The sequence below is a fragment of the Peromyscus leucopus genome, chromosome 4, assembly GCF_004664715.2.
Source record: "Peromyscus leucopus breed LL Stock chromosome 4, UCI_PerLeu_2.1, whole genome shotgun sequence".
NCBI lineage: Eukaryota > Metazoa > Chordata > Mammalia > Rodentia > Cricetidae > Peromyscus > Peromyscus leucopus.
Genome location: NC_051066.1, coordinates 130,786,003 through 130,813,092, shown reverse-complemented (window position 1 = coordinate 130,813,092; position 27,090 = coordinate 130,786,003). Strand labels below are relative to the sequence as shown.

At 54.6% G+C, this 27,090-nt stretch overlaps 3 protein-coding genes across 6 annotated transcripts; 2 read left to right on the top strand and 1 right to left on the bottom strand.

Moving 5' to 3' along the window:
• The first annotated feature begins 1,582 nt into the window (after positions 1-1,582).
• On the top strand, positions 1,583-11,837 carry E2f1 (E2F transcription factor 1). The gene is given in 8 exon segments (XM_028888983.2): positions 1,583-1,760; positions 1,763-1,848; positions 6,782-6,872; positions 7,189-7,408; positions 8,154-8,306; positions 9,859-9,973; positions 10,069-10,288; positions 10,388-11,837. Coding segments are annotated over 8 exon segments (1,299 nt in total). The 5' UTR covers positions 1,583-1,594; the 3' UTR covers positions 10,636-11,837.
• Positions 11,838-12,321: 484 nt separating this feature from the next.
• Positions 12,322-27,090, top strand: Necab3 (N-terminal EF-hand calcium binding protein 3). Of its 2 annotated transcripts, XM_028888928.2 has the most exons (13): positions 12,323-12,489; positions 14,164-14,188; positions 15,317-15,425; positions 16,044-16,069; positions 16,238-16,335; positions 23,921-24,057; positions 24,315-24,433; positions 24,595-24,674; positions 24,777-24,830; positions 25,157-25,269; positions 25,435-25,512; positions 26,151-26,242; positions 26,337-27,090. In XM_028888928.2, the coding sequence occupies exons 1-13, from the start codon at positions 12,388-12,390 to the stop codon at positions 26,363-26,365; spliced, it is 1,062 nt and encodes a 353-aa protein (XP_028744761.1). In that variant the 5' UTR covers positions 12,323-12,387; the 3' UTR covers positions 26,366-27,090. The 2 variants fall into 2 exon arrangements, with proteins under 2 accessions (XP_028744760.1, XP_028744761.1); XM_028888927.2 differs by having other exon boundaries at positions 12,322-12,489; positions 24,595-24,830.
• On the bottom strand, positions 17,599-22,351 carry Actl10 (actin like 10). Of its 3 annotated transcripts, none has more exons than XM_037205334.1 (3): positions 22,138-22,351; positions 21,810-21,908; positions 17,671-18,304 (listed from the first exon to the last, which is right to left on the bottom strand). In XM_037205334.1, exons 1-3 carry the CDS (start codon positions 22,264-22,266, stop codon positions 17,786-17,788), a joined length of 747 nt encoding a protein of 248 aa, XP_037061229.1. In that variant the 5' UTR covers positions 22,267-22,351; the 3' UTR covers positions 17,671-17,785. The 3 variants fall into 3 exon arrangements, with proteins under 3 accessions (XP_028744762.1, XP_037061229.1, XP_028744763.1); XM_028888930.2 differs by lacking the exon at positions 17,671-18,304 and adding an exon at positions 21,165-21,627 and having other exon boundaries at positions 22,138-22,344; XM_028888929.2 differs by lacking the exons at positions 21,810-21,908; positions 22,138-22,351 and having other exon boundaries at positions 17,599-19,596.

Below are 27,090 nucleotides of genomic sequence, written 5' to 3'. Positions count from 1 at the left end.
GATTCTAAGTTGGCCAAGCTGCGGTAGCCCAAAGTTAACAGGTATTTCGGAAGCCTTGGGAAATCACAGCCTCCTGTCGCTTCCTTGCTCATGTCTGCCCTCAGCTTCCATTTCTGTCATACCCAGAAAGGGTATGAGAAACAGCCCTGGCGAGGCCCGCCCAGAGCAGTGTGATCAGAGTTGGGACCGAGAAAAAGTGGCATGGGCCAATGGAGCAAGTAACCCTGGGTTGAAAGCCCTGGAGGAAGCGACGTGGGGACTTGAATGTTGTCAGCTGCTCTTCTTGTGGTCACCCCGCCCCCAGTGCAGGAAGCTTGTAGGTCTTGTTAAACCTTTCACATCTCTGTTCCCAATGTTGGCACAATGCCTAGCCAAGAGGACAATACTGGTCAGATGGGCTGACCTGAGCAACGAGAAATGCTGATGGGGATAGCCCAGAGCCTCCGGATTAAATGCACGTCCATATGCATCCTCGCCACCCTTGCACTGTCCTACCGCCCTACGTGAGGTCCAATGTGGAGATAATTTTATGGCTGACTCTCTTCACGTTGCAAGCTTCTGCTGTTTGTTTTCCTTTCCTTTTTCACTAAGTCAGGAGTCAAGGTCTGGATTGAGGATGGGGCACTGAGCAGGCTCTCAGACGTTTCTGATTTTTTTTTTTTTCCGAGACAGGGTTTCTCTGTGTAGCTTTGCGCCTTTCCTGGAACTCGCTTTGGAGACCAGACGTTTCTGATTTTTAAAGACAGGGTCTCACTGCGTAGTCCAGGCTGGCCTAAAGAAGACCCGCCTGCCTCTGCTTCCCAAGTGCTGGGATTAAAGGCCTGTGCCGGTGTGGAGTGAGCAAATGAATGAACGCAAACTACTGAAGGAAATCAGATTGAGATCGAAGCCATACTCCCTACCCATTTCCCGGCACCCCTTTTGGGCTTGGCTTCTAGTTGACAGGGATAGGGAAGAGCACATGATCTGTGAGCAAATGGCATAAATGGATCTTTAGGACCGGAGATGTGGCTGAAGCGAGCTTTGGAGGTGAGCCTGAGCGTGCAGAGGAGACAGTTTCTGGAATCTGAGCTGAGTGGGTGGAGGCCACAGGTTGAGAGTCTAGGGGTCATGTGGCATGAGGAGACTGCGAGACGTGCAGAACCGAGTGCGAAGTTTGTTCCCTTCGCCAGGCCACGCCACCCACGGGTAGGCGGTGGAGGGGGCGGGGTCCCGGCGCCCACGCCTCCTGCGGGGCACGGCTGGAGGCTGTGGGGACAAGGAGCCCCGCACCGCCCGGACAAAGCCTGCGCGCGCCCCGCCCCGGGATTGGCCGCCCCGCCCCGGGTCCCGCCCTCCATCGCCGGCCCGAACGCTGCAACCAATGTTCGCCACCGGCGCCACCGCCGTCACAGCCGCGTCGACCAATGGAGGTGGCGCTCGGCGGCGCGTGGCTCTTTCGCGGCAAAAAGGATTTGGCGCGTAAAAGTGGCCGGGACTTTGCAGGCAGCGGCGGCCCGGGGCGGAGCGGGATCGAGCCCTCGCCGCGGCCTGCCGCCATGGGCCCGCGCCGCCGCCGCCGCCTGCCTCCCGGGCCACGCGGGCCGTGAGCGCCATGGCCGTGGCCCCCGCGGGCGGCCAGCGCGCGCCGGCGCTGGAGGCCCTGCTCGGGGCGGGCGCGCTGCGGCTGCTCGACTCTTCGCAGATCGTCATCATCTCCGCCGCGCCCGATGTCGGCGCCCCGCAGGTCCCCGCCGGCCCCGCCGCGCCGCCCGCCGGCCCCGCGACCCCGACGTGCTGCTCTTCGCCACGCCGCAGGCACCCCGGCCCGCGCCTAGTGCACCGCGTCCCGCTCTCGGCCGCCCGCCGGTACGGACCCTAGGCGCGGGCGGGGGAGGGGCGGGCTGCAGCGCTGGGCGGCGCGGAGCCTGGGCTGGGCCTCCGGGCTCCGCCCCGGGGCGCGCGGTGACAGACTGCCTGTCCCGGTTTGCTGCGCCTTGCTCTGGGCCTCAGCGTGCCTCCTCACCGGAGCGTCCGATTCGTTCATGATGATGGGGTTCACGTGTATTCAGCTGGTGCTTGCTTAGTGCACGCCCAGCCTTTGGCACACTCAGAACCTCGGCCAGCATTCTCAATTCTGCTGGGAGCTGGGTGTTGTCACGTGCCCATCTGCCGGAGGGAGGAACTGAGGCCCAGACAGGGAAGTGCTTCACGCAGCTGCAGGTGGTGGGGCTGGTATTTTAACTGATGTCTGCTGGCTTGGCGCAGAACTTAGGGCTGGGTAGTGAGCGCGGTTGCTTGGGAGAGGTGGAGGAGGGTGACTGATGGAGACCCCTTGGGGAGACCCCTCCTGAGTGCCTCGATATTGGATTGCCAGGTGCAGGCCTAGCCTTCCAGGCCTCTGGGGATAGGCCTCCTGACTGGGAGGCCTTCTCTGCAGGGGCGGGGTGCTGGGCCAGCTGCTGCAACTCTTCCTCGGCTCGTCCTTCCATCTGCCACCCTTCCAGCCCCTGGTTGCCATGGAACTTTATTAATCAGGCGGGCAGACCCCGGAGCCTCTGGAAGACTGGGTGGGCTGGGCCCCTGAGATCTATGGCAGGGGCCTCCAGTGCCTGGAGAGAGGAGACGTGGGAGGGAGATCCCTGGATGAAGTCCTCAGGGTTAGCTCAAGACCAGTTTAGGCTGGGGGCCTAGAAAAGGCAGCTGAGTCAGTGGAGAGGTGGAAGCTTGGAACTTGGATCGGAGCAGGGGCGGGCGGGCGGGCGCCGGCACAGGGTGTGGACCACCAACTTTATTGTGGGGGTGGAGCAGACAGGAGGGGGGTTCTCAGCGGGGGGGGCTTGGAGCAAATGGGAGGGGCAGGGCCTGGTACCCAGAGTAGAAGCTGTTCCACTGCTGATGGGGTGTGGGTGGCAGCTGGTCCCTGAGGCATCTTGGGAAGGCCCATAGCCCCCTGGGCCCAGTGCCCAGAGCTGCCTTCCTTCCGGAATCACCAAGATGCTAATAATAATAACAACAATAGCAGCTCCCATTGTTTTCAGGATGTTTCGGGTGCCAGGCTAAGCGCATCACCCACCGAAACCCTGTGGGCCACCCTTTTTGACCCTTCTTATAGATGGGGAGGCTGAGGCCCAGAGATGGTGGAACTTTCCCCAGCCATTCAGGCAGGGAGTGGTATTTCCTGATTGTTAATGGCCCTTCCTCCCAGTGAGAGCCGGCTTGTATTTGGTGGGTCCGCTAGCTTGCCTTCCACATACTCCAGGGGCCTGTGCCTGCAGGTAGGAGCGTGGGGCCCGGACAGGTAGTCTGCATTTGACCAAACATTCCATTCACTCCAGTTGGCTTAGTGAGTCCCCATTACATGCTAGGTGCAGAGGTAGCTGAGGATCCCCTGCCCCCATGGTACTTAAGGGCCGGCAAACATTTTCTGTGGGAGAGGCCAACAACATCCTGGAGCCAAAGGCCGGGGACTGCGAATCTGGATTTTGGCCTCTACTGACTTTGCTCTGGCATTTTTGGGGGCAGCCCTTGAAATAAGCTTCAGGCTTGGCTTCCACCCAGCAAGCACTTGTTGAATGCTTCCTGTGTCCAGAACTCCGTGCAGTTCAGACATTCCTTTTTGCCCTGCCTGCCCACCTCTACCTTGTCATGGCTCTGTGTGTGAGTGTGTATGTGTCTCGATCCTGTAGGGGGAAAGTGGAGACAGGAGAATTGCCACAAGTTCAAGGCCAGCCAGGGTTATATAGTGAAACTTTGCCTTAAAAGTAAGTTAATTTTTAAAAGTAAACTTGCTCTATTACGACAACTAGAGTTTAGATCCCGGCACCCACATTGAGGTTGTAGATGCCTGTAACTCCAGCTTCAAGGGATTTGATGGTGTCTTCTGCCCTGTGCCCACATGTTCACATACACTCATTCATACACAAATTTCTTTAAAAGTAAATTAATTAAATAAAAATATATAAAAAATACAGTCTATCTTGATTTATTAGCATATCTTACAATTTAAGGAGGCAAGAATGAGGATCCCAACTCTTGAATTCAAAGCCAGCTGCACTACAAAGACCCTATTACAAAATGGTAACAGTGAGAAGAAGCTGAGGTTTCCCATTATACACGTAATACTTGTTTACTATAGGAAGTATGCAGTACTGTACATTAGGTCTATAAAAAACCATTTGTAGCTCAGGGCGCTTGTTTTAGAGGTGACATTTTTATTCTGTGTATCCCTGGCTGGTCACTGCCTACTTAATGCTGTTGGGAATTGAACCTGGGATTTAGTGTATGCTGAACAAGCACTCTGCCAGTCTTCAGAATTTTTTTTAATAGTTCTAAAAATTGCTGTGAGCCAGGCGTGATGGCAGTGCTTACAAAGTAGGGATAAGGATCAAGAGTTCAAGGCTTTCCTCAGCTGCATATCATGCTGGAGGCCAGCCTGGGCTGTTTGAGACTGATCCATGTTCAGACAGTATGTCATTCTCTGCCCAGAGGAGGCAACAGTCTGCCCTGGCTCTCCCACAGAAGTGTTCCTGTTTCTGAAGCACACTCTGTTAGAAACTGAACTAGAGAACAGCTGAGATTTTTAATCCAGGAAGGGACCGTGTATGTGTTAACAACCTGTCACAGTGGTTTCCTTGTGTGTCTGTGAGAGCATTCTGTGTTGGCCTGCCTCAGTACTTCACTGAGACTGCATCCCGTTCCAGGGGCTAAGTCAACAGTTTTTGTGGCCCTTCCTGTGGATGGGTGTTTGAGCCATTCAGCTATTTTCACTAGCGAGTGTCTTCACCTGTGGCTTTTCGGATCCTAGTGCTAGGGTGTTCTAGAGAGGAGTGATGAAAACGGACATCTGGTTGAGCCCCTTACTTGCCTTTAGGGGTCAGTAAGGGCCAGGATACCGGGGAGAAGGTATTCCTGGCTAGTTTGTGTATCGGAGTCTTGCTGCTGGGTGGGGGCTCTGTCAGCCCATTGGGGTGCATATCTTGGGTTTCTCCCTGGCTACAGGTCCATCCCAAGGTGGAGAGTACCATAGACTCTGCTCTCAGACAAGATTTGGGTGAGGAAATGTATGGGAAGCAGTTACTACCCTGCCCTGCCCAGACAGCATAGGATGTGTGCCTGCCTGTGATCCTCTTCCTCACAGGTTGTCCTGTTCCTTGGCGTGAGAGGGTGAGGAATCTGGTCAACACATGTTGACTGGCACTGAGGCAGACAGTGATGCAGAGGTGCATTGGATCCAAGGACACTTTCTGAGGTGGAGGCGGTAGGCAGGAAGACAGACACCTCTGTGGCAATTTGTAATGGATGTCGTCAAAGGTTGGGCTTGAGGCAATGTAGAGAGAAGGATAGCGTGACTTAAGTCATTGTTAAGGGTCCTTCTGGAGGGAGCTACGGGGGTGATAAGAGGGGCATAGGCCAAGCCTTGGAGGCAGGGATTGGGAGAAGTCCATCTCAGCAGTTCTTGTGAGGAATGCAGTTGGAAGACTTTACTGAGGCAGAGATGTGGAGGGAGACCAGTGTAGGGACAGCTGGACTGTCCAGTGGGAGGGTGATAATGGCTGTGGGTAGAATTCTTGGCAAGTGAATGTGACAGGTGGTGGGCCAGGTTGGACGCGGGTTTAGTTGAGAAAGGCCTGTGGCTGGCGAGAGGACAGCAAGTCTGGTCCCGTCAGGGTGGCTTGAGCTATCTATCCGTGGGTTTTCAGGATCCTTTCCATCTCCACACGTGTCTAGCCTAAACCAGAGGGCATGGAGACGAGCAGCTTGGGGCCTTTCTCAGGCAGATCTGGGTAGGGATTGTGGCTCTGTCACTTCCTGACTGTGATCTTGAACGTGGGTTGCTTTGATCTGCAAAAGGAGCCATTGGGGTGGTGCCAGTCCAAAGGCCCCAGCTGCTGCCATGGTTATAGATGTGTAAATGAGTTAAAAACTAGAGAAGTGACTTACTTGCCCGAGGGACCTCTACCCTTCCTTGGTGGCTTATTACCTAGTCTCTGTGGGCCAGGACTTGAGGGAGATTCAGCTGGTGCTTCTAGCCTGGTCCTCGTCAGAAAGCGTGACCAAGACTGCAGGATTTGCTTCCAAGCTTGTGATGTTCCTCCTCACCTAGAGGGGTTCTCAGCTCTTTGCCTGCAGGGCTTATCTTTGGGGCTCCGTGAGGTATGGCACAGCAGCTTTTCTCCTGCCTCTTGCCACCTGATCCAAGGAGCTCCAGGACCTCAGTGACCAGTGTCAGAAGTGACACTGTCCGTTCTGGCTAGCGTTTAAGGGGGAGGAAGTTAGCACTTGTCTTTGAAAGAAGTTCCAGAAGTAGGAAGTCTTGGTGGCACGTGCCTGTAAGCCTAGTATTTGGGAGGTAGAGGCAGGAAGAAAAGTAGTTCAAGGTCATCCTTGGCTACACAGTAAGTTTGAGGCCGGCCTGGGTTAAATAGTGAGACCTTATAGTTGTAGGAACTGAGGAGACTAAATGGTAACTTGTGTGTTAGTATACACAAGGCCTTCATTTTAATCTCTAGCATTCCAGCGATGATTTTTTTTTTCTTTGCTGATGTATTTAAAACAAAACAAAACAAAACAAAAAAACCTGTTGGACCTAAAACTTGAACTCAATCTTCAGTCCTGCACTTGAATGATTTGTATGGTAGGATAACCCAATGCTGTGTGCCTTAGGATCTGTCTCTGCTCGCATACCTAGGCATCCTAATAGAGAAAAAAAAAAAAAAAACTGGGGTACCAAGCCCTTAGCTGAGTCTCTTGTGCGGTCTCACTCCTGGTTACTGGGCATCTTCTTGTGTTTCTGCTACAGGTGAAACGGAGGCTGGATCTGGAAACTGACCATCAGTATCTGGCTGGGAGCAGTGGGTCCTTGCGGGGCAGAGGCCGCCACCCAGGGAAAGGTGCTGGTTGACTCGAGCTTCTCAGGCCCGGATTTGGGGGTGGGCATGCTTATAGACTCTGGGGCCCCAGCAGGCAGCTGGAATGGCTGGCTGACAGGACTTCCTTGGGCCTTGGAGGTGGGGAGTTCCCCAGCCACAGAGGAATGCTTTGGTTGGCAGACAGCGGCCACAGAGCCTTTCTGCTTGGCCTGACTAAGAGGAAGGAGCCCTTTGCCTCCCACCTCATCCTGCCACTCTGCACTGCTGGGGGGTCGGGCCTGGTGGGGGCAGGCTGAGTGTCTGAGGAGCCCTGCCTAGCCTACCCCCTGCCCCCCAGGTGTGAAATCTCCAGGGGAGAAGTCACGCTATGAGACATCATTAAATCTTACCACCAAACGCTTCTTGGAGCTGCTGAGCCGCTCAGCCGATGGCGTTGTTGACCTGAACTGGGCGGCTGAGGTACTGAAAGTGCAGAAGCGGCGCATCTATGACATCACCAACGTCCTGGAGGGCATCCAGCTCATTTCCAAGAAGTCCAAGAATCATATCCAGTGGCTGTAAGTACTGTCCAGTCAGCTGGGCTGGTGGCAATCAGACCAGGGCTGCAGTGACTTCCCACATTCCTAACAGCTGGGAAACCAAGGTCTGAGGAGAGGTGTCTTCCCTGGGGTGATAGAAGGGGAAAGATACACAGACCTTTCAGATCTAGCTCCCTGTAGCTGTCCGAGGTGTCTCATCCAGTAAACACACACACACACACACACACACACACACACACACACACACACACACACCCCTGCTGAAGGTTTCCTGTTCCTTTTCCTGGTGCTGCCCATTTTTGGACCACTATGTAACCACCATTCCAGCTTTAGCTGTCATCACTGAGGTTGGCCTTTCAGATGTTTTAAGTTTTGTTACGACTTCCCCTTGTCCCTCCCTCTCTCCCCAGGCATCCTGCTGCCCTCTCTGGTACATCTGCCTTCTTGGTTTTTGATAGATCATTCTTCATTCTGTATTGTTTCTCTTCGCTTGACGGTGTGTCTCGGTGGCATTCCATGGCATGTGTGTGGTTTCCTGGCTCCTTGGTGGGGATATGTAGGCGTTTGTTGACAGACCCGGCACTTTACTAAGCCCTTGCCAGTCTAACTTGGAGCCTCTGGGGAGCAGAGCCAGAGGGGGGAAGAGCTTGCCTACTTCTCACAGAACAGTGGCGGCGGTGGCGGCGGCGGCAGGCTGCCTTGAGTGCCAGGGCTGGTGGATGGGGGGCCTGAGGACTGCTAGCTCTTCACCGGCTTCCCACAGAGGCAGCCACACCATGGTGGGGATCAGTAAGCGGCTTGAAGGCCTGACCCAGGACCTACAGCGACTGCAGGAGAGTGAGCAGCAGCTGGATCACCTGATGCACATCTGTACCACGCAGCTGCAGCTGCTCTCTGAGGACTCAGACAGCCAGCGATATCCTTGACTTGGCCAGGGAACATGGCGGGCAAGCTTGGCCAGTGGTGGCACCACACTGAGACTAGAGAGGTTACCTAGGGCTCTGGATTCTAAAAGATTCTGGATTTGGAAACAAGACCTGGCTTTGCATTTACTCACCATAGGACACTGAACAGATTACTTGGCTTTTATGGGCCTAAGTTTCATCTGTAAAAGAGGATCGTAATATCCATTTCCATAATTGTACATAAAAAAAAAAAAAACAACTGGATAGTGGTGGCGCATGCCTTTAATCCCAGCACTTGAGAGGCAGGTGGATCACTGTGAGTTTGAGGCCAGCCTGGTCTACATAGTGAGTTCCAGTACAGCCAGGGCTACACAGAGAAACCCTGTCTTGAAACACCAAAAGAAAAAAAAAAAAAAAAAAAAGAAAGAAAGAAAGCAAAAGGGCTGATGAGATGGCGTGATGAGTGCAGGTGCTTTTGGCCAACCTTGGCCATCTGAGTTTGAGTCCCCAGTGGAAGGAGGGAACTAACTCCTGCAGGCTGCCTCTGACCTGTATGTGTGCACACACACATCCTCTGTGGCATGTGTATGTGTGTACACAAAGACACACAAAGTAATAAGTTTTAAAGTAAGTAATAACATTTTTAAAAGAAGCCCAGAACTGGAGAGTTGGCTCAGCAGTTAAGAGCACTTGTTGCTCTTGTAGAGGACCCAAGTTCAATTCCTTGCATCCACATGGTGCCTCACAGCCATCTGTAACTAGTCCTAGTGCATCTGATGTCCTCTTCTGACCTCTGAAGGCAGCAGCAGGTTCATATGTGGTACACATACATGTCGGGAAGACAGTCATACACAGAAAAGTCCAGTGGTACACAACCCTTGGAGGCAGAGGCAAGTAGATCTCTGAACTCAAGGCCAGCCTGGTCTGCATACTTCCAGGCTAGCCAAGGATACACAATGAGACCGTGTCTCAACAAAACAAAGGAAAGCCCAGTATTCTGGTGTGTGCTTGTAATCTCAGGACCAGGTATGAGGCAGAAACTGCTACATATTCAAGACTAGTCAAGGCTGTGTAGTGAGACTGTCTCAATAAAAATAATCACAGGCCACTGGACTGTACAGTGAGACCTTGTCATCAAAGAGAAAAGCTAGTACCAGTAATGACAAACCTTTCATTAGTCATTGATTTAGTGCCTGATTGCAGCTTCAAAGTTAAGACTTTTTCATTCACAAAAAGAAACTTCATTAGAATATGTGTTTTTTTTTAGTGAATACCATTGATTAACAGCAAGATTGTCAAAAGCAATTTCCATCTCCCAGCCTGGAGACCCGTTGAGCATTTTGTGTGGAATTGTCACAGGCAACCATTAGTTTAGAATTAGATGGGTGGACAGTCTCACTGTACAGATGTGGCAGCTGAAGCTTGGGAATGAGGCTCTGAGCACCTAGTATGTGCTAGGCCTTGTGAAGGAGTCAAGACAGAGTGACTGGGTAGGTGTGGGCCCTGCTCTGTGGGCTGAGTCAGGGGTTCCTCAAAGGTCAAATGCTCCTTGACTCTCCCAACCCTGGCCTATGTGACCTGCCAGGACCTCCGTAGCATAGCGGACCCGGCAGAACAGATGGTCATAGTGATCAAGGCCCCTCCTGAGACCCAACTGCAAGCTGTGGACTCTGCGGAGGTGAGAATCGTGACCCCAGGGCCTGACCAAGACTGGGTGGGCCGGGCTGATGGTCACCTGGGCCTCAGTTTACCCTGCTTGCTGCCTCCACCCAGACGTTTCAGATCTCTCTTAAGAGCAAACAAGGCCCCATCGATGTTTTCCTGTGCCCTGAGGAGAGTGCAGGGGGGATCAGCCCTGGGAGGACCCCATGCCAGGAGACACCGTCTGGGGAGGACCGGACTGCCGAGCCTGGCACTGCAGGGCCTCCACCATCACCTCCCTCCACATCCCCGTCCTTGGATCCCAGCCAGTCCCTGCTAGGCCTGGAGCAAGGTAGGTAGGGGCAGGTCCTGTTCTCCCATTTGGGCAGGTAGTCATGGCAGCTCCTTGCCTGCCGGGCCATCCCTAACCTGTAATGCCTGCTCTCCCCAGAACCAGTCTTGTCACGGATGGGCAGCCTGAGGACCCCCATGGAAGAAGACCATCTGTCACCGCTGGTGGCTGCTGACTCACTCCTGGAGCATGTTCGAGAAGACTTCTCTGGACTCCTCCCTGGGGAGTTCATCAGCCTTTCCCCGCCCCATGAGGCCCTTGACTACCACTTTGGCCTAGAGGAGAGTGAAGGCATCAGAGATCTCTTTGACTGTGACTTTGGGGACCTGACCCCTCTGGATTTCTGACAGAAGCCTAGGGAGCCTGGGCGTCCGGAGATGCCCACCCTGGCTGCAGCTTTGGAGCCTCCTGCCCTGGGCCATCCTTCCTGCCTCATTGGAAAAGCACGATTCATACCCTCTTCTCCGCGCAGTAGCTTCTAGCTCTGGGGTTTGGCTGCTGCCAGATTGAGCAGGCCAAAAGGGGAAGGATTTTGTATGGGGTGTGAGTGTGTGTGTGTGTGTGTGTGTGTACCGGGGAATGAAGGTGAACACATCTGTATGTGTGCTGCAGACACATCCTGGTGTGTCCACGTGTGCATGAATTCATGTGTGCGCATGGGGGCGGGGTGGGGCTCGAACTGCACTTTTGGTGTCCTTGCTGCAGAGGCCCTGTGAGGCCCAGGGTGACTGCCTGCTCCCAGAATCCTGTGTGTCAGCCAGGCCAGGTGGGGCAGCTTGGCTGGCTGGGTTTGCAGGGCAGCAAGAGCACTGCTTAAAGGTTTTCCGATCGAAGCTTTAATGGAGCGTTTATTTATTTATCGAGGCCTCTGGCAAGCCTGGGGAAGAAGCTAAGGGTGCGAGGGGTATGGGGCTAATGCCCCAGCTTCCTATACTCTGAAGCAAGGGCAGGGTCCCCTAGCTGGGTTTCCCCCCTTTGCCCAACCCCAAAGGAGCTGAGGCCCAAGCAGTTTATTTATTGGGAAAGCGGGAGGCGGGGAGCAGACTGACAGCCGTGGATGGGTTGGAGAGATGGCCCCCTTTTAGGAGGTGGTACCAGCACCCTAGCTGCACCCATGTGGATTTGAGTTGGAAAAAGTGGGTGAGGGGCTTCACTGACCCGGTGGACAGGAGGGTGGGTGTGGCCCCCTTGTGGTCGGAGTGCGCCTCCATTGTCCTCCCCACCCTCCAAACTGCACTTTGATTTGTTTAACAGTTCTGTTCCCTCCTGCTTTGGTTTTAATAAATATTTTTGATGGTGTTAGGGCTGGGTTTGGGACTCTATGCCGATGTGAGGCTAGGGTCAAAGGGAATATGAATACTCAGTTCCCTGTTCCTATCTGATTTAATTTCCTTTCCATATGTAAGCACTTGAGAGGAAGAAAACTGACCCAGTGACTGGTAGGAAGTCATGCATATTATCTAAGTGCAGAAAAGGGAGTGTTAGAGTCGGCTTGCTGTGCGCCTTCCGGACATTTCTGAGCATTAGTAAAGATGCAACACACAGTGAACTGTATTTGTGTCAGATGTTTTTGTGTGTGTGTGTGTGTGTGTGTGTGTGTGTGTCTCGCTGTACGTGCAGCGTGTGTTCTGGGACTGTCTTGCAAGTGAGAAAACCAAAGTTTCTTGGAAGAGGTGATGGGGCTGAGATCTGGGAGAAGGGAACGGTGACTGGGAATCCAAGAGTGCTTTAAACCCTAAGTCCTTTGAGCAAAGCATTTACAATTCCTTTGGCAATCTTGGGGGCCGCCTATTACTGACGATGCCCAGAGGTGACGAGCTTGTGGGTTTGACCTGTTATAGCTCCTGCACTTAGAGCTTTGACTGCCCACACCAGACTTGCGTGGAGCGCCTGGTCCTGTAGAGCTCCTGGCAGGCTGTCATTGCCAGTAACCCCAGGGGTGGCTCCTTACCCCACCCCTTTTGGAAGCCCCTTCCAGGCAGGGAAACCGAGGCCAGGTGGGGGCGGGGCCACGCTTGAGCCAATGGGCGCGCGCCCCGCCCCCAGCCAGCCTAGGCGGCCTGGGAACCGCAACCCGCAGCCTTGCGAGCCTCCGAGCCATGGCGTGCGCTGGGTTGCTCGCTGTGTGCTTGCTCCGGCCACCCGCGCCCCAGCCGCCACGACACCCCGCGCCTGCCGCGGGACACGCGCTTTTCCAGGATGTGAGTAGGGCTCCGGTGGGCGGGTGCAGGGCTCCCCAAGTCTCCGTCCTCCGTGTCTCTGTCTCTCCCTCCACATCTGTTTGGTTCTGCTCCCGTCCCTCTCCCAGATTATCTGTGACCCTGCTATTCTCATCCCCCTGCCTTTGTGTTCCTCTGACTGTCTGCCGCTCCGCTCCGTGTCTCTCCTTGTCTCCACAATAGTGTTACTGTCCTCCACCCCAAATGTGCCCAGTGGGGCTAGGGGCTGTCAACACTCAGTCACAGTAGACATCACTGACCTGCTCCACTGCAGCCCCTGCTGGGCTGATGGGCCATGGGAACCTCTGGACCTAGAAGGAGCTCTGTCCTGCCCCAGAAGCCTCAGGCCTGACCCCGAGGGTGGCAGAGTCCTACAGTTGGTAAGGGACTCCTCTCATGGACAGCAGGTGGCAGCGTTGAAGCCCCCTTGTATGGCTACAGAGCATCCTGACCTGACTCAGCCACCGCTCTGAGCCCCCCACCCCACCTTTAAAAAAAAAAAAAAAAAACCTTTCACTGATGTGCTCAGCCAGTCCTGGCCTTCTCCTGCCCCCACTCCAGAGGTCCTTGCCAAGGGGAGAGGTTGTGCCCCCTCCCCAATGCCCTAGTGACTCAGCACCTTGACCACGGTCCTTCAGGCCTGAGGAGACATGTTCCAGGTCACAGATGGAGTCAGGGGCACAGCAGGATGTGCATGAGAGTGTCTTTATTCCAAGCTTAGCTGTCCTGTCTCACCTCCATTCCAGTTACCCCCAGCCAGGCCATACTGAACTGCTGTGTGATCCCAATCTAGTAGCAGGCCGCCTCGGAGTCAGCCTAAGGGTTACATTAGTTGTCCAGACCAGTGACTCTGAGGGACTTGGGTGGAGAGTTCAGCAGCCAGGACCCTGGCCTGTGGGGGTTCTGCCCAGGCCTTGAACCCGATGCCCTTTGCTTGGCTGCTTTGGAGAACTGGTTCCTAGAAGGGGCAGGAACTTGAGTATGCTGCTATGTCTGCTTCATCACTGCCTCTGCAAACAAAATCGGCTGACCCTTCCGCCCTCCTTGCCCCTCACACAAACGTGTATGCCCAGATGCCCAGTCTTTATGGTGGGATGGCCTCTTCCCGAGCTTTGAAAGGGTTAAACTCAGGCTACTCCCTCACTTCTAGTGGGCAAACCGAAGCACCCACAGAGGGGTAGCCGCTGCCTGCCAGCCTTCAACAGGCACAAGGGAAGCGCCTGTTTAGTGAGGGTGGGTGGAGAACGGAGTGGACTGTAGGAGGACACACGGGAGAGTCGGGGTTCGGGTCTGAGGAGGCTTCCGTGGCTCCTCAGGATGGAAATTGGTCCATCTGTCCAGGCTTCCTCAAGCTGGGACCATGCCAAAGGCTGATACATCAGCGCGAACTCAGGCTAGACTCCAGCTGTGGGACAGAGCTGCCCGGGAGCTCCCACCCACTGTGATGCCTCCCTCAGCAGGAGGGAGCCAGCATTAGGACTTGCTGTGCCAGCTTCCTGGGCTACCTTGCTGGAGACTCCTGCAGGACTGCCCTGAGCAGGAGGGAGGCGATGCAGGGGAGCTGGCTAGCCAGCTGGGGCCCCATTGGCCTGGGAGGGGGACTCCTACCTCTCTGGCTCCACTCACAACACCCACTCATTTCCCTTTGTCCCCTAGGTTTTTCGCAGAGCAGACAAGAATGGTGAGTGCAGCTTCTCCCCTTTGGGTCCCACACCGTGGTGTGTGTGTGTGTGTGTGTGTGTGTGTGTGTGTGTGTGTGTGTGTTGGGGGAGGGGTGAGGCAGGGTAGGAGAGCTAGGGACTTGGAGGTACAACCCAGAGTGAAGTCTTGAGACCCCCAAATGGGAGGTCAAACAAGGGACACTGCCTAGAGAACAGACAGGAGCAGAACAGGAGCAGGGAAACGTGGTGTGACCTGAGCCTGGAGGGGGGGCTTCTATTAAGCAGTACTTTAGCTCAGTGACGGGTGCTTGCCCAAGACCTTGTGATGTCCTTACAACAGCTTGCTAGGTGGGAATTCCTCATTCCATCCCACAGGCAAAGGAATCGAGGCTCAGAGAAGAGCATCAGTTGTCGAAGCCTTTAATTGGTGGGTCTGGGATACAGATCTGTGTGATACATCACCCTAGGCCCCCTGGACTAGGTGGTGGGGCACCCATTCAACCTCCACTTGCCTTCTCCTCCCTGGGACTACAGACTCGTGTCTCAGCCTCCTTGTGTCCCCACATGTTTGTCCTTTTGTGAGCCTCCAGACTGGTGGGGACCATTGATTTTAAGACACATGCTCTCAGTGCATTCTGTGACAGAGACTCCGGCCCTCCCCAGCTTTGCTTATCACTCAGACCAAATCCCATCATCTGTAACTATCTTGTTCCTCTGCTCTTCTCTGCTTACATGCTCCCTATGATGGGAAGCTCATTCTCATCCGAGCCAGTCTGCTGTTTTTTAGAGTCCCACTGTTAGAGGGCTTCACCTGCTTCTGTGACCTGGGGTAAGGCTAGTCTATGGGACCAGGGGCTATGTCCCTAAGTCCTAAGCCATGCTCTGGTGTGCCCTGGCTGCTCACTCATATTTCCGTTTGGCTGATATTGAGTCAAATGCATCCTGTACAAGGTGGGCCTTGTTTCCTTCAGCATAGACTTTTGGGAACTCTTGTCCCTTTGTCCAAAACAGTTAGGACCACCACTAAGGTCAGGACCCTGCCTGGCTGAGTGAGCGTGAATGCTGTCGGGCCTTTGGGGAGCCTGGATCTGGGGACAGGATGCAGCCAGGACCCCAGGACACCAACTCCATGCCTTGTCTCTCCCCAGATGATGGTAAGCTCTCATTTGAAGAATTCCAGAATTACTTTGCTGATGGGGTTCTCAGCTCAGCGGAGCTGCGGGAACTGTTCAGTGGCGTCGATGGGCATCTCACCGAGTGAGTACCATAGAGGACGGTTTGCCGTGCAGTGCCTGGCCAGGTTGTCCCAGCCCACTGTGTTCCCTGCTGTCACGGCTCTTTCTGGAGGCCAGGGGGTGGGGGGGAAGACGCCGGGGCCCAGTGCCAACTTTATCCACCCACCTACACCTTCTTCAGCTCCCGCCTTGTTGCTACACTGCTTCCAGCTGGGACCCCAGAATAACCAGGCTTGAGTCACCACCCGTGATCAGCCCTTCCATTCCCCTGCAGAGGATGTCTGAGGACAGCTGGGTTCTGCCTGCCTCCTCCTGTGGATGCAGGTGCAGGAATACACATCTTCCCACGTGTCCATAGACACACGTCTGGTTCAAGTGTACACTCCTTCCCTGCTGTTTCGCCTGGGGACACACACACCATGAACGTGCACAGCTGCTCCTCCCCCCTCCCCTCCCCTCCCAGACTAGATCAGCACTCAAGGCTTCAAAGGCCTGACCCTTTGAAGTGCTTCTGCCCCCTCCCCGACCAAACAGATACCATGTCAGGCTGAGTAAAAGGGACAGGGACACTGGCATCTATGTTCAGTTCACCAGGCGCAGGTTCTAAGAGTCTGAAGGATGTTTTCTCTTTCCCTCACAGCAATTTAGAAACAGAGAAACTGTGTGGTGAGTAGGCCTATGCTGGCCCTTGTGTCCCAGCCCCTGGGCAGGTGGGTGTGGTAAGGGATGCTTTGTGGGCTAGTCTCATGGGATAGGAAGGCTGGGGCAGCTGAGGAATTCCTGGCTGGAGAGATGGTGTGGGCTGGATCCCTTGAGCACCTTTTCTGCCTACAGACTATTTCTCCAAACACCTGGGTGTCTATCGGCCTGTGCTGGCTGCACTGGAGTCCCTGAACCGGGCGGTGCTCACGGCTATGGACACAACAAAGCTGGTGAGTCCCGGAAGGGCCTATGAGAACCTGAAATGATGGCCCGGTGGGACTCTTTCCTGCTGTGGCTCAGGGCTGTGGAAATGGAGCTTGGGTTCAGATTCTGGTCTTCCCACTTAATGACTACCCTTTACTCCCTGATCCGGTTTCCTCATCTGTAAGCCAGAGGTGATAATGAACGATTAGTGGGTCATGATGGTTCACACCTGTAATCTAATACTCAGGAGACAGCGGCTGTCAGTTTCAGGCCAGCCTGACTAGAGTGAGACCCTGTTGGGGGAGGAAGAGGCAGAGATCTAGTGTTTTGTTCTTTGCTCTGTTCCCAGTACCCAAAACAATTCAGCCAACATAGTAGGTTTTTGTTGGCCTGATGTAATTGCTGGGAGCTCTCAAGCCAAGATCTAGCAGGCATGGGCTAGGACATAGATGAGTGCATGGAGCCTATGAGGCAGGGCCTAATCCCAGGACATGTTAGAAGGCAGGTGTGTATATATACGCCTACCAGTTTGTTGGCCTATATTATAACCTGTGTAGACAAGTATTGACAGCCAGGGCTCCAGACCCTTAGTGACCAAAACCAAAACCAAACCAAACCAAAAAAACCACCACCAACAACAACAACAAACAAAAACCCCCAAAACAAACAAACAAACAAACAAAACCCCCTCCTTTTATGTGTTAAGAACTGTCTCTGCCAGGATTAGGTATTACCTTATACTTTCTTCTTTTTGGAGATGGTTTCTCTGTGTAGCCCTGGCTGTCTTGGAACTTGCTCTATAGGCCAGGCTGGCCTTGAACTCACAGAGAACCACCCGCCTCTGCCTCCTGAGTGCTTGGGATTAAAGGCGTGCAGCGCCACTGCCTGGTAGTAGCTTACACTTGTAACACAAACACTTGGAAGAGGCAGGAGAACTTGAGACTGAACCCAGCCTGGGCATATAGTTGAGATCCTGTCTCAAAAACTAGAGCGAACTGCTCCCCCTTCTGGGGGTGGTGTGAACAGGTCTGGGGCCTTACCTGACTATCCGTTTTGTTTTTGTTTTGGTACGTGAGGATAGAACCTAAGATCTTGCACATGCTAATCACTGCCCTCTGACCCCACTTTCTACAGACAAGGGAAAACTGAGAGCTTCAAGGATCACCCGAGCACACAGCTAGGGACAGGCTTCTCGTTCCCTCATGTAAGAGTTAGTTTTTTCAAGTGTTGGTCTTTGAGCCTGGCCCTGCAGGACTGATGTTCTCTGAACTGGTGGTTTGGGTATGAAATGAAAGCGAAATGAGGGTCAGTGTTAGCCCCCAAAGGGCAAAGGGCAGCCCATCCACATATAACCCCGCCAGTTGCAGTTGCAAATACTTCAATCTGTTTATCCGATTCTCCATGTTAGGACAGCATTGCCGCCTCTGTTCCTGCAGTACCCCTGGTGGCACCATGCATTCTGTTTCAGTAGAAAACTCAATCGAACACTTCTCGCACCAGAAAAGGGCCATACTCCTCGTACATGGCCCGCGTCATCCAGCGGCACTGAAAGGAGTGCAAGGAGGCCATCATGGAACCTCCAGTCCACACAGCTGTGCCGCGCCCAGGCTGAGCCACCAGGCAGGCCCGGTACCCATGCTTCTGGCACTGTGCCTTTAGCTCCTGATTCATGCGCTCCACAAAGCCGGGGAAAAGGGTGGAACCACCAGCCAGCACCACCGTATTGGCCAGCCGTGTCCGCAGTGTTGTGGGTATCTTCTGCAGTGCCTGGAAGGCCAGTGTGGGCAGTCCTGGCTCCGAGTGGCCTAGGAGACTTGGCTGGAAGAGGGGTTCAGGGCAGCGGAAGCGCTCGCTTCCGAGGTTGACGTAGCAGCCATTGCCCAGGCAAAAACAGGCCCTCTGGTGGCGGGCAGGGTCACAGATGTCACCCTGGAAATCCAGGGACACATAGCAGCAGCGTTTCTTGAGCTGTGTAACGGTCTTGCGGGGCAGAGCCTGCGGGGGAAGATCAGGAGATGCTGTCACCAGCAGGTCTCGAAAGTAGCGCGACAGGGTGCTGCCTGCCACGTTCAGACTGAAGGTGGCATTGTGCCATGAGTGACCTGCGTAGACGGGTGTGGTGTGGCACACGCCTGCGCCTGCCTCCACAGCCAGCCCACTGAACGCTCCGGTGGAGCAGAGTGCCAGCAGTGCCGTGCTGGCCATGTGGCACGCGGGTACTGTCAGGGCCTCGAACAGCAGTTCAGCCACCTTTTCTCTGCCCTCCGGTGGTGCTGATGGCGAGTCGCTCACCAGCACAGGCCACTGCTCCGGGCGAACCTGCAGGCATCCCACCATTAGGCGCTCCCACAGTCCCTCCAGGGCGTCCCAGTCCACCACCACGCCGTGCTTGATGGGGTGTGCACGCGCCACGCCGCCCGCCAGCTCGCAACCCGGTGCTCCTCCGGGCAGCACAGGCCGGTCCCAACTTGACATCAGACTCGAGCTCTTCAGCACAGCACGCGGCTGGATCTCCCCCGCGAAGCCTGCCTTGGTGAAGCCCGAGCCTTGGTCCACCACCACCGCAACGTGGTCCAATGAAGGCAGCCTGTGGGCGCGGCGGGTCCTGTGCACCGACGCCACCTTCTGGGCTCAGTGTGCCCCAGAGCCCTGAGGGCCTTCTGGGCAGATAACCAGCCCTCAGTTCTCAGCTCCGCCTCTGACTACGAGGCCCCACCTCTGAGAGTGGCGGTTCCTTTTTGTGGCTCCACCCCAAATTTGGGATGTGGCCCTCTTGGTCAGTACTTAATTCCTCCTTAGGGTCCCAGAGTCCCGGCTTCCTAGGAAGTCTCTTGGCAGGTCACCTAGCTAGGCTAGAGAGTTACCTGGCTGTGGAGGTGGGAAAGAATAGTTCGAGAAGAAAGGAACTTAGATTGGGCTCATTATGACCTCAGTCTTGTAGTGCTCCCCACCCCCTTCCTCCAGCATGGGGCTGGTGGTCGCCATTTGGGAGCCCATAATAGGGGCCTGGCTGACCAACACAGCCTGTTAGACCTTCCTCCCAAATGCTTGGAGTATCTGTGTACTCCAGCCACATGTGCAGCCCTCAGTTCTAAAGAGAAAGCTCTCAACCACACATCTACGGCTACAATGAGGACTTCCTTATGCTCAGCCCTGATAGCCACACAGGGGGGCTGGCCTGACCCCTTCAGTTCTGAAGCTCACATAACCTTCACAAGTCCAAATCCTTGGTTTTTGTTTTTTTAAAGATTTATCTATTATGTATACAGTGTTCTGTCTATATGCCAGTAGAGGGCACCAGATCTCATTACTGATGGTTGGGAGCCACCATGTGGTTGCTGGGAATTGAACTCAAGACCCCTGGAAGAGCAGCCAGTGCTCTTAACCACTGAGCCATCTCTCCAGCCCCCCAAATCCTTCTTTGTGGTGTTTCTTCCTCCAAAAGGTAGCAATGAGCCTCCCTCCCCTCCTGAATAGACTTATTTTCTTTAGGACCATTTACACATAAGACTCAGATGCACTTAAGCTAAAATAAGGACCACACAGATATTGGGTGTTTTCTGGATCACAAGGACGAAATGGGTCTTGGGAAAAGAATCTAACCATAGGGTCGTGGTTAACTGGGAAGATCTCTTAAAGTTCCTAATTACAGTCCTGGGGAAGGGGATGATAGAACCACTTTGGACCAAGCGTGCATGTGCTGAGAACCCTTCGACAGGGCAATTACCTCTCAAGTAAATAGGTACTATGCTGTGCATAGGTCACACATTTTCCAGCATGATTCAAGCCTGTGGACAGTGACAGATGTACATCCTTAAGTCCATGGCTTATGGGTCTAGTGGGCTGAGACCTCATCCTGCTTCCTCTGGCCCCGGGGTGGGGGTGGGGGGGAAGCATTCTGAGTTAGTCATCAGTGTGAGGCAGGAAAGTCAACTCAGTTTTTATTTTCTGAAGCAATCTGGTGTACTGAACTCAAGACCCTCCTCCCCCATCCTCTTGAGTGCTAATATCACCCCAGCTGGCCTACAACTGGAGACAGACGCTTTAGAGTCTATTCTGGAAGCTGGGTGTGGGATCCAGCCAGCTGCTGGCTTCTGCCCAAGCATGCTGCTCCTCTCGGGAGTGATGCAGGAGTAAGCCTGACGCTGGAGACCACTGGTGCCATGTCAGGACGGAAGAGCAGGGGAAAGCATTGAGAGGTGCTAAGGGAAGGCAGGCTGGGGAGCTGGAGTGCACAAGCCAATTTTAGCCTTGGGCTTTAGTGGGGGTAGTGGAGAAACAGTGGGAACTATGAGCAGGGAGAATGAACTGCCTTAGACAGATTAGGAGTTTGGAAGAAGCTTCTGGCTACATGTGGGGTAGAGAATAGAACTGGGTACCTCGGGAGGAAAGTGCTTTGACCTTAAAATTTGAGGAGTTGAATGCTTGGGAGTTACTGATCACTGTCAGGCAGGAAAGAGTGACCAGAGGCTCAAACCCCTTTTCTTGAGTGTGTTGCCATAGGCAGAATCTGAGGTTCCACATCACCATGGCTGACCATACCTAGATGGTATGATGTCTGATAGCAGCCTGGGACTCTCCCGCCACCTAAGAGGGATTTTTGAACGTTGAGGACTCTTGGGAGACCTCAAGCCTTTGCTAGAAACAGGTTCTTCCAAGCGTAGCCAAGTATAGATTATTTAAGCTCACCTTGAGCCTGTAGATCTGGCATGAGCTGACCTTTGTGCTACAGAGATAAGTTAAAAGCAGCCCTAGCTCCAGGTCGTGGTGGTGGCTGTGTTAAGTACCTCCTCACCTGGGGCCTCAGCTTTGACCCTGGATCCGACGGCAGGGACAGAGGTGGCAGACGCCCAGGTTGCTATGTGCTCTTTATTGAGCAGAGCCCTGGCGCTGGGGGCCTCGCCAGGCACTCAGGGCCGCGGGCGAGGGCAGCGGCGCCGCTTGCGCGGCTGCTCCTCGCGGGGGTCGCCTTCACCGCAGGCTTCGCGGTGGGTCAGCAGATGCGCATACAGCGGCTGCCAGCCCTGCGGGGCCTTGGCCCCGCCCCCCCGCCCGCCAGCCCCGCGACGCCCTTCCTCCTGCAGCCGCGCGTCCAGCTGCAGCAGCAGCACCAGGATCCTTTTCATCTCCCGCGCGCGCGCGCCTTCGCGCCTGTCCACGCCGTCGCCTGCCCCACGCAGCATGGGCGCCACCGCTGGGAAGCATGTCGGGGCGCCGAGTGCATCCTCAGCCGGCCGCCCGGGCCGCACATACGGGCCCGCTGCTGCCTCGGCCAGCTGCTGCCGCTTATCCAGCGGGAAAAGCAGTACGATCTTGGTCTGGGGGTGGGCGGGTTTGAGGGGGAAGAACGCGCCCTGGCAGGGTCTGAAGCCACTCCCGCGCCCCTGGAAGACCCAACCTCCCGAACCCCACGGTGCCTTCAGGGCCGTTCACCCCGCACCCCGGGCCCCTGCCTCCTCACAGGAACCCATCGTCCACCCTAGGCCGATCCACTGCGTACTTTCCCTGCCTTGATGCGGGGGTTCTCACCCACCCGGGCCGAGTCAGGGGCCTCTCGCCATTGAAAGAAGGGGAAAGTGACGTGTTGTGAAGCTGTGGGCTGGAGAGAGGGAGTAAATGATATTCCACATCTGTGGTCCCAGCGACACCATGCCTGACCCGTGGTTAAGAGAGCCCCGCCTTCTGCTCTTGCTTCTGGGACCCCTAGACCGCCTATATGGGCTTAACGGCCCTCCTCCTCTAAAGAGAGCTCTAACCCCTCTCATGCCCCTGGGTCTAAAGGCACAGACTCTAGCACCCACCACCCCCTCGGGCCTCCCCGTTCTCACACTTGGCTTCTTCCGCTTGAGGTGGCTGAAGAACTGCTTGTGCCGGGCCTTCTCCATGCCAGGCGGCCTGCTGTCCTTGCTGGCCTGACTGGGTGCTTTGGTCCTCTTGTGGGAACTGCTGTTTCCCATGGTAGAACTGTTCACTAGAGGCCACTGCCCATGCTGCCTCGGCCCTGCCCTCTACCCAGGGGCCCGTTTGGCCCCGCCCCACCAAGTGAACAGCATTGTGAGCTCACCAGTGACCTCACCGCAGCGAAGCTCGGCTCCCCCTTGGAACTGCCTGTAGTCACTGTCTATGACCTCTTCTGGTCTCAACTTCCCAGCTGCGTAGAGGAAAATCTCTGTGGCTTTAATATGAATCCTGGCCTGCCGCGAATTAGATGCTTAACCTTGGCTAAGGTTCAACCTCGCAAGGCCCCAGATACCAAGTGGAGTCAACTATGGTTCCTACAAATTAGGATGGTTAAATGGAATTCTTGGGATGAGTCTGGCATGGGGTGGGTGGGTTCTGCCAACCAGGTTTTTTGGTTGCAGAGCAGCAGAAAATTGATCAGCTCTCTTATACCTCAAAGGGAAGTTACTGAAAAGATGTCATGGCAACAGAACCCACAGTCTTCAGGACAGGCACCAGGCACCATTCTATCCCATTTGTTTTAAGTTTGGTCCAGAAGGTACCATCTTGGTTGAGCCAAGGCAGGTGACAGGCAAGAAATGAAGCTCATGACAGATGGTGCTGTGAGGCCTGGCTCTTCATGGCTCCCCAGGACTCCCATCTTAGGTTTGGGAGTGTGGTAGGGGTGAGGGCTTCTAAGGCATCCTGACTGTCCAGGTAGGTAGCTAGGCAGATTACTAACGATATGTTCCGCAGCAGTAGTGGCATTTTCAGACTGAGAGCTCTGGCTGCAGGCACTAGGCTTAGCCCTATGTAGCAAGTACCTGAGGGGACCTCAATTCAGTCTGGTGGAGAAATGGATGCACAAGGGAAAGCAGCCGAGGAGTGTGAGTATCCCAAGATGCAAGGCCAGCCTCCCTGCTCCCTGTCTCTTACCTTCAAGGAACTGAGGGGAGGCTGGCAGTGTGGACTGGGGTCAGGTCAGGCGTGTGTGTGTGTGTGTGTGTGTGTGTGTGTGTGTGTGTGTGTGTGTGTGTGTGTTCAGTGACCTGGATGTCTTGAATATGTAGCGTTTAGCAAAATCCATGCAGTAAATGTTGGTTACATAGATTGGTGAATGGAATAATGAGAGAACAAACAAATGCATATGCAGATTGTGAGTTTGGGTCCAGAAGGTCAGAAAGAAGCCATATCACACATCATTTTGTACCAAGTGTAAAACTGGCCTTACTGCCCTGCACCTTCACCCTGTCTGGCTGTGCCCAGGAGCATCACTGGCTGTGGCAAAGATGCGGATGAGTCTTAACAGAGAAGAGAAATTGAGATCCAGGAAAACCAGTGTCCTGGTGGGCTGTGATCCATATGAGTCAGCTTCATACCTGCCAGGATGAAAAAACCCCAGTCCGGATCAGGAAAGGGGCCTTAGAAGCTAGGCACAGAGGGGCCCACCTTTAATTCTAGTACTGGGGAGGTGTAGGCAGGATGATCATGAATTCAGCCTGTGCTAAAAACTAAGACCCTGTCTCAAAACAAAACCAGAAAGAGTGACAGCCGTGTGCTGGACCTGCACATCCTGCACCTTCCACTTTTGCTGCTGCTCTGATGAGCAGGACACAGGCAGACAGCAAGGTAAGCTACCTCTTCAGTCACACCTCTCCACCCTGCCCACAGGAGTATGAACAGGCCTCCAAGGTGGACCAGTTTGTCACACGATTCCTGCTTCGAGAGACTGTGAATCAGCTCCAAGCCCTGCAGAGCTCCCTGGAGGGGGCATCAGACACCTTGGAGGCCCAGGCCCGAGGTCAGCGGTACGTGAGAGTGCTGTTGGCCTGCAGTCTGGTGTGTGAGTGATTTTTGTTCCTGCATTCCAAACTCTGCAGGGTCATGGTCCACCCAGCCGTCTGGAGGCCACCTTCTTGGACAGGGAGTCCATGAGCTGGTGGTTTAGGGGCTGGGCTTCAAAGACCTAGGAGACCTGTCTTGCCCCACCTAAGCTTGGTCCTGTGCTGGAATCCCAGTCCTTGACCCTATGGGTCTAGGGATAGCAGGCTGACCTATTTTCTAGGTCCGATGAAGAAAATATGGAAGTGCAGAGTAGGTCCCGGAGCAGTCGGCGGGCAGGACGCAGAGCCTTGAGGAGCATCAGCTGGTCACCAGCCTGGTCTACTGGATCCTCTGATACAGGTGTGCTTGCGGCAGGGTAGGATTTGGTGGCACAGAGTCCGGGGAAGATGTGGTATCACCTATTCTGTCAGGGCTTTGCTCTGCCACTGTTCCCAGTTCACCCTGAGAGGACTCCCAGCTTCAGGGGCCACTGGCTGATGTCCTCCTGGTCCCCCTGTCAGGGTGGACTTCAGAGGCCGAGCAGCAGTGGCGGCTGCAGGTCAACCGCCTCCAGGAGCTCATAGACCAGCTGGAATGCAAGGTACGTGGCTGGGGGGCCAGTGCCCCTCAGGGAGGACTTCTGTGGCACCTGCCCACACCAATACATGTTAGAGGCTCGGCCTATAGTCTGTGTCCCTTGCAGGCGCCCCGGCTGGAACCCCTGCATGAAGAGGACCTTGCCAAGGGTCCTGACTCGGTGAGCATGAGAAGGAGTACCCAGGAAGAAGGGTAATGGCTCTCCACTCAGACCTGGTAGGCAGGCGCTGGTGCTTGCTCTATGACCTTCTTAGGTCTTCTGTTCTCTGAAAGTCAGGCCTGAGGTAGGGATGGAAGGTAGAGGCACAGCGGGAGGTGGTACAGCAGAGAGAGTCAATTGCTCTCCTGGAGGATGGAGTCAAAGATGCTGGGAGGTCTTGTTGGTTGTGGGGACCATCCCACAGGGGGCAGATCTGAACCCTATTAGAAGGGCGAGGTTATACTCTGAGGCCAGCTTGCCGCAGTGACTAGCTGCTCTCTTGCCAGCACATCCTTGTGGCGCAGAGGCAGGTACAGGTGGCAGAGGATGCCCTGCAGGATTTTCATCGTGCCCTGTGCTGCTACATGAACTTCACAGGGGCCCAGAGCCATTGTCTGCAGTGAGTCCCTGACTAGCCAGTGGGGGGGGGGCTGAGGGGGGCAGGAGTGAGGGGACGGACGGACGGTGGGCTGGGTATGCTGAGCAGGGCTCCCGTGAGACCCTTGGCAGCTAGGCAATGGTGGTCACTTCCTGGTCCAGCCTGGCTCCCTCTTTGGCTCTGCAGTGTGTCTGCCCAGAAGATGCTAGACCATGCTGCCTTCACCCTATATGAGTTCTGGCAGGATGAAGCCTCCTGGAGAAGGTGAGTGGTGGGTTAACAATATCTGACACTAAGAATGGGCTCTGGAGGGGTTCAAACCAGGTTCAAGTCCTATTTTCTTGTTCACTGGCTGTGCAACTTAAAATAACTTATCTAACACATCTGGGTCCCAGATGTGTAAAGAATGAATACAAATTAGGTATTGAGTGCATGCCTGTTGTATCAACACTGAAGGTAGAGGCAAGAGAGCTCAGAGTTCAAGGCCAGCCTGGGCTACAAAGCAAATTCAGCAAAGCCCCGTCTCAAAACAAACAAACAAACCAAAACAACAGATAAAATAACACAAGTTGGCCATGGTGGCACAAATCTAAAATCCCAGCACTTGGAAGGCAGAGGCAGGAGGATCAATGATTTAAGGCCAGCCTGGACTATATAACAAGACGCTGTCTAACATAAACTCAGTGTATGCCCCCTGTGCTAGGTGCCTTCATTTAGTCCCTGCAGTAGTCTAGTGATGTAGGTACCTTGTTCCCATTTTACTGAGGGGGAAGACAGAGGGTAGAACCAGTAGAGGAAGGGTTGGTGTCTGAGTGCAGGCAACAGGACTAACCTTGGGTAACCCAGAGCACTGATCTAAGAGTAGAGGGCTGCAGCCTCTGTCTCTCCCATGGCCCTTCCAGGCACCAGCAGTCACCCTGCAGCAAGGCCTTCCAGCGCACCCTCATCGATCACCTGCAGGTCCCAGACACCCTCACCACTGTGTTCTTCCCAGGTGCGCTGTACCCTGTGCTCCAAACAGCCGTGGGGGCAGACCCAGGAGGGGCAGCCCCCACATAACTCCTAACCCCCCAACCTCTCACCCACAGCCTCCTGGTGGATTATGAATAATAACTGAGTTAGGTCTGCTTAAGCTGGTGGCTCTGCAGCCTATCTCACTAGAACCTTCTGCGATGGTCAACTCGACACTAAGACCAAGGAGCCTGCCTATTCTCAGGCCAAGGGCCTGATGAGCTGGTAGAGGGTTTCAGCACAGGGATTAGGGTCTGGGCTGCTTGCTTATTTATTTCTTTTACTGTTTGTAGCTTCCAAGCACCTGGGCTTCTGCCTGACCTAGGAAGCCCAGATTCTGGTCCCCCTTTCCTCTGCCTTGCTGTATGACCCAGGCAGAACCCTTCCCTCTCTGGCTGCCTAGGGGTGTCCTGCTTTCTGCTTGCTGTTTTGGGGTTAGGTTTCTGTTCTTCCTCAACCAGTGGCAGAACCAGGGCTGATGCTCAGGGACCCCCTCAAACCCTGGAACCTTGACTCCTGAGGCTAGGCCAACTCAGTCCATAGTGTAGAGTAGAAACCTGGGTGTCTATCACACTTCTGGGTCAGTCCTAGAATTTCTAGCATCAGTGGCTGTACCAGAGACCTCTGGAGGATCCTGGGTTGGTTTGCATGTCATCTGCATATCATTTGCATGCTCTCACCCCACCCACTCTCAGGGCATTATGAGAAGCCCCAAGAAGACCTTGCAGAGTAGCAATAATTTGTGCCTAGAGTTCCCTGTTGCCCCCAGAGATCTCTGAACCCAAGTGTGGGACCCCAGCACAGAGGCAATAAAGTTGGTGGTCGCTTGTG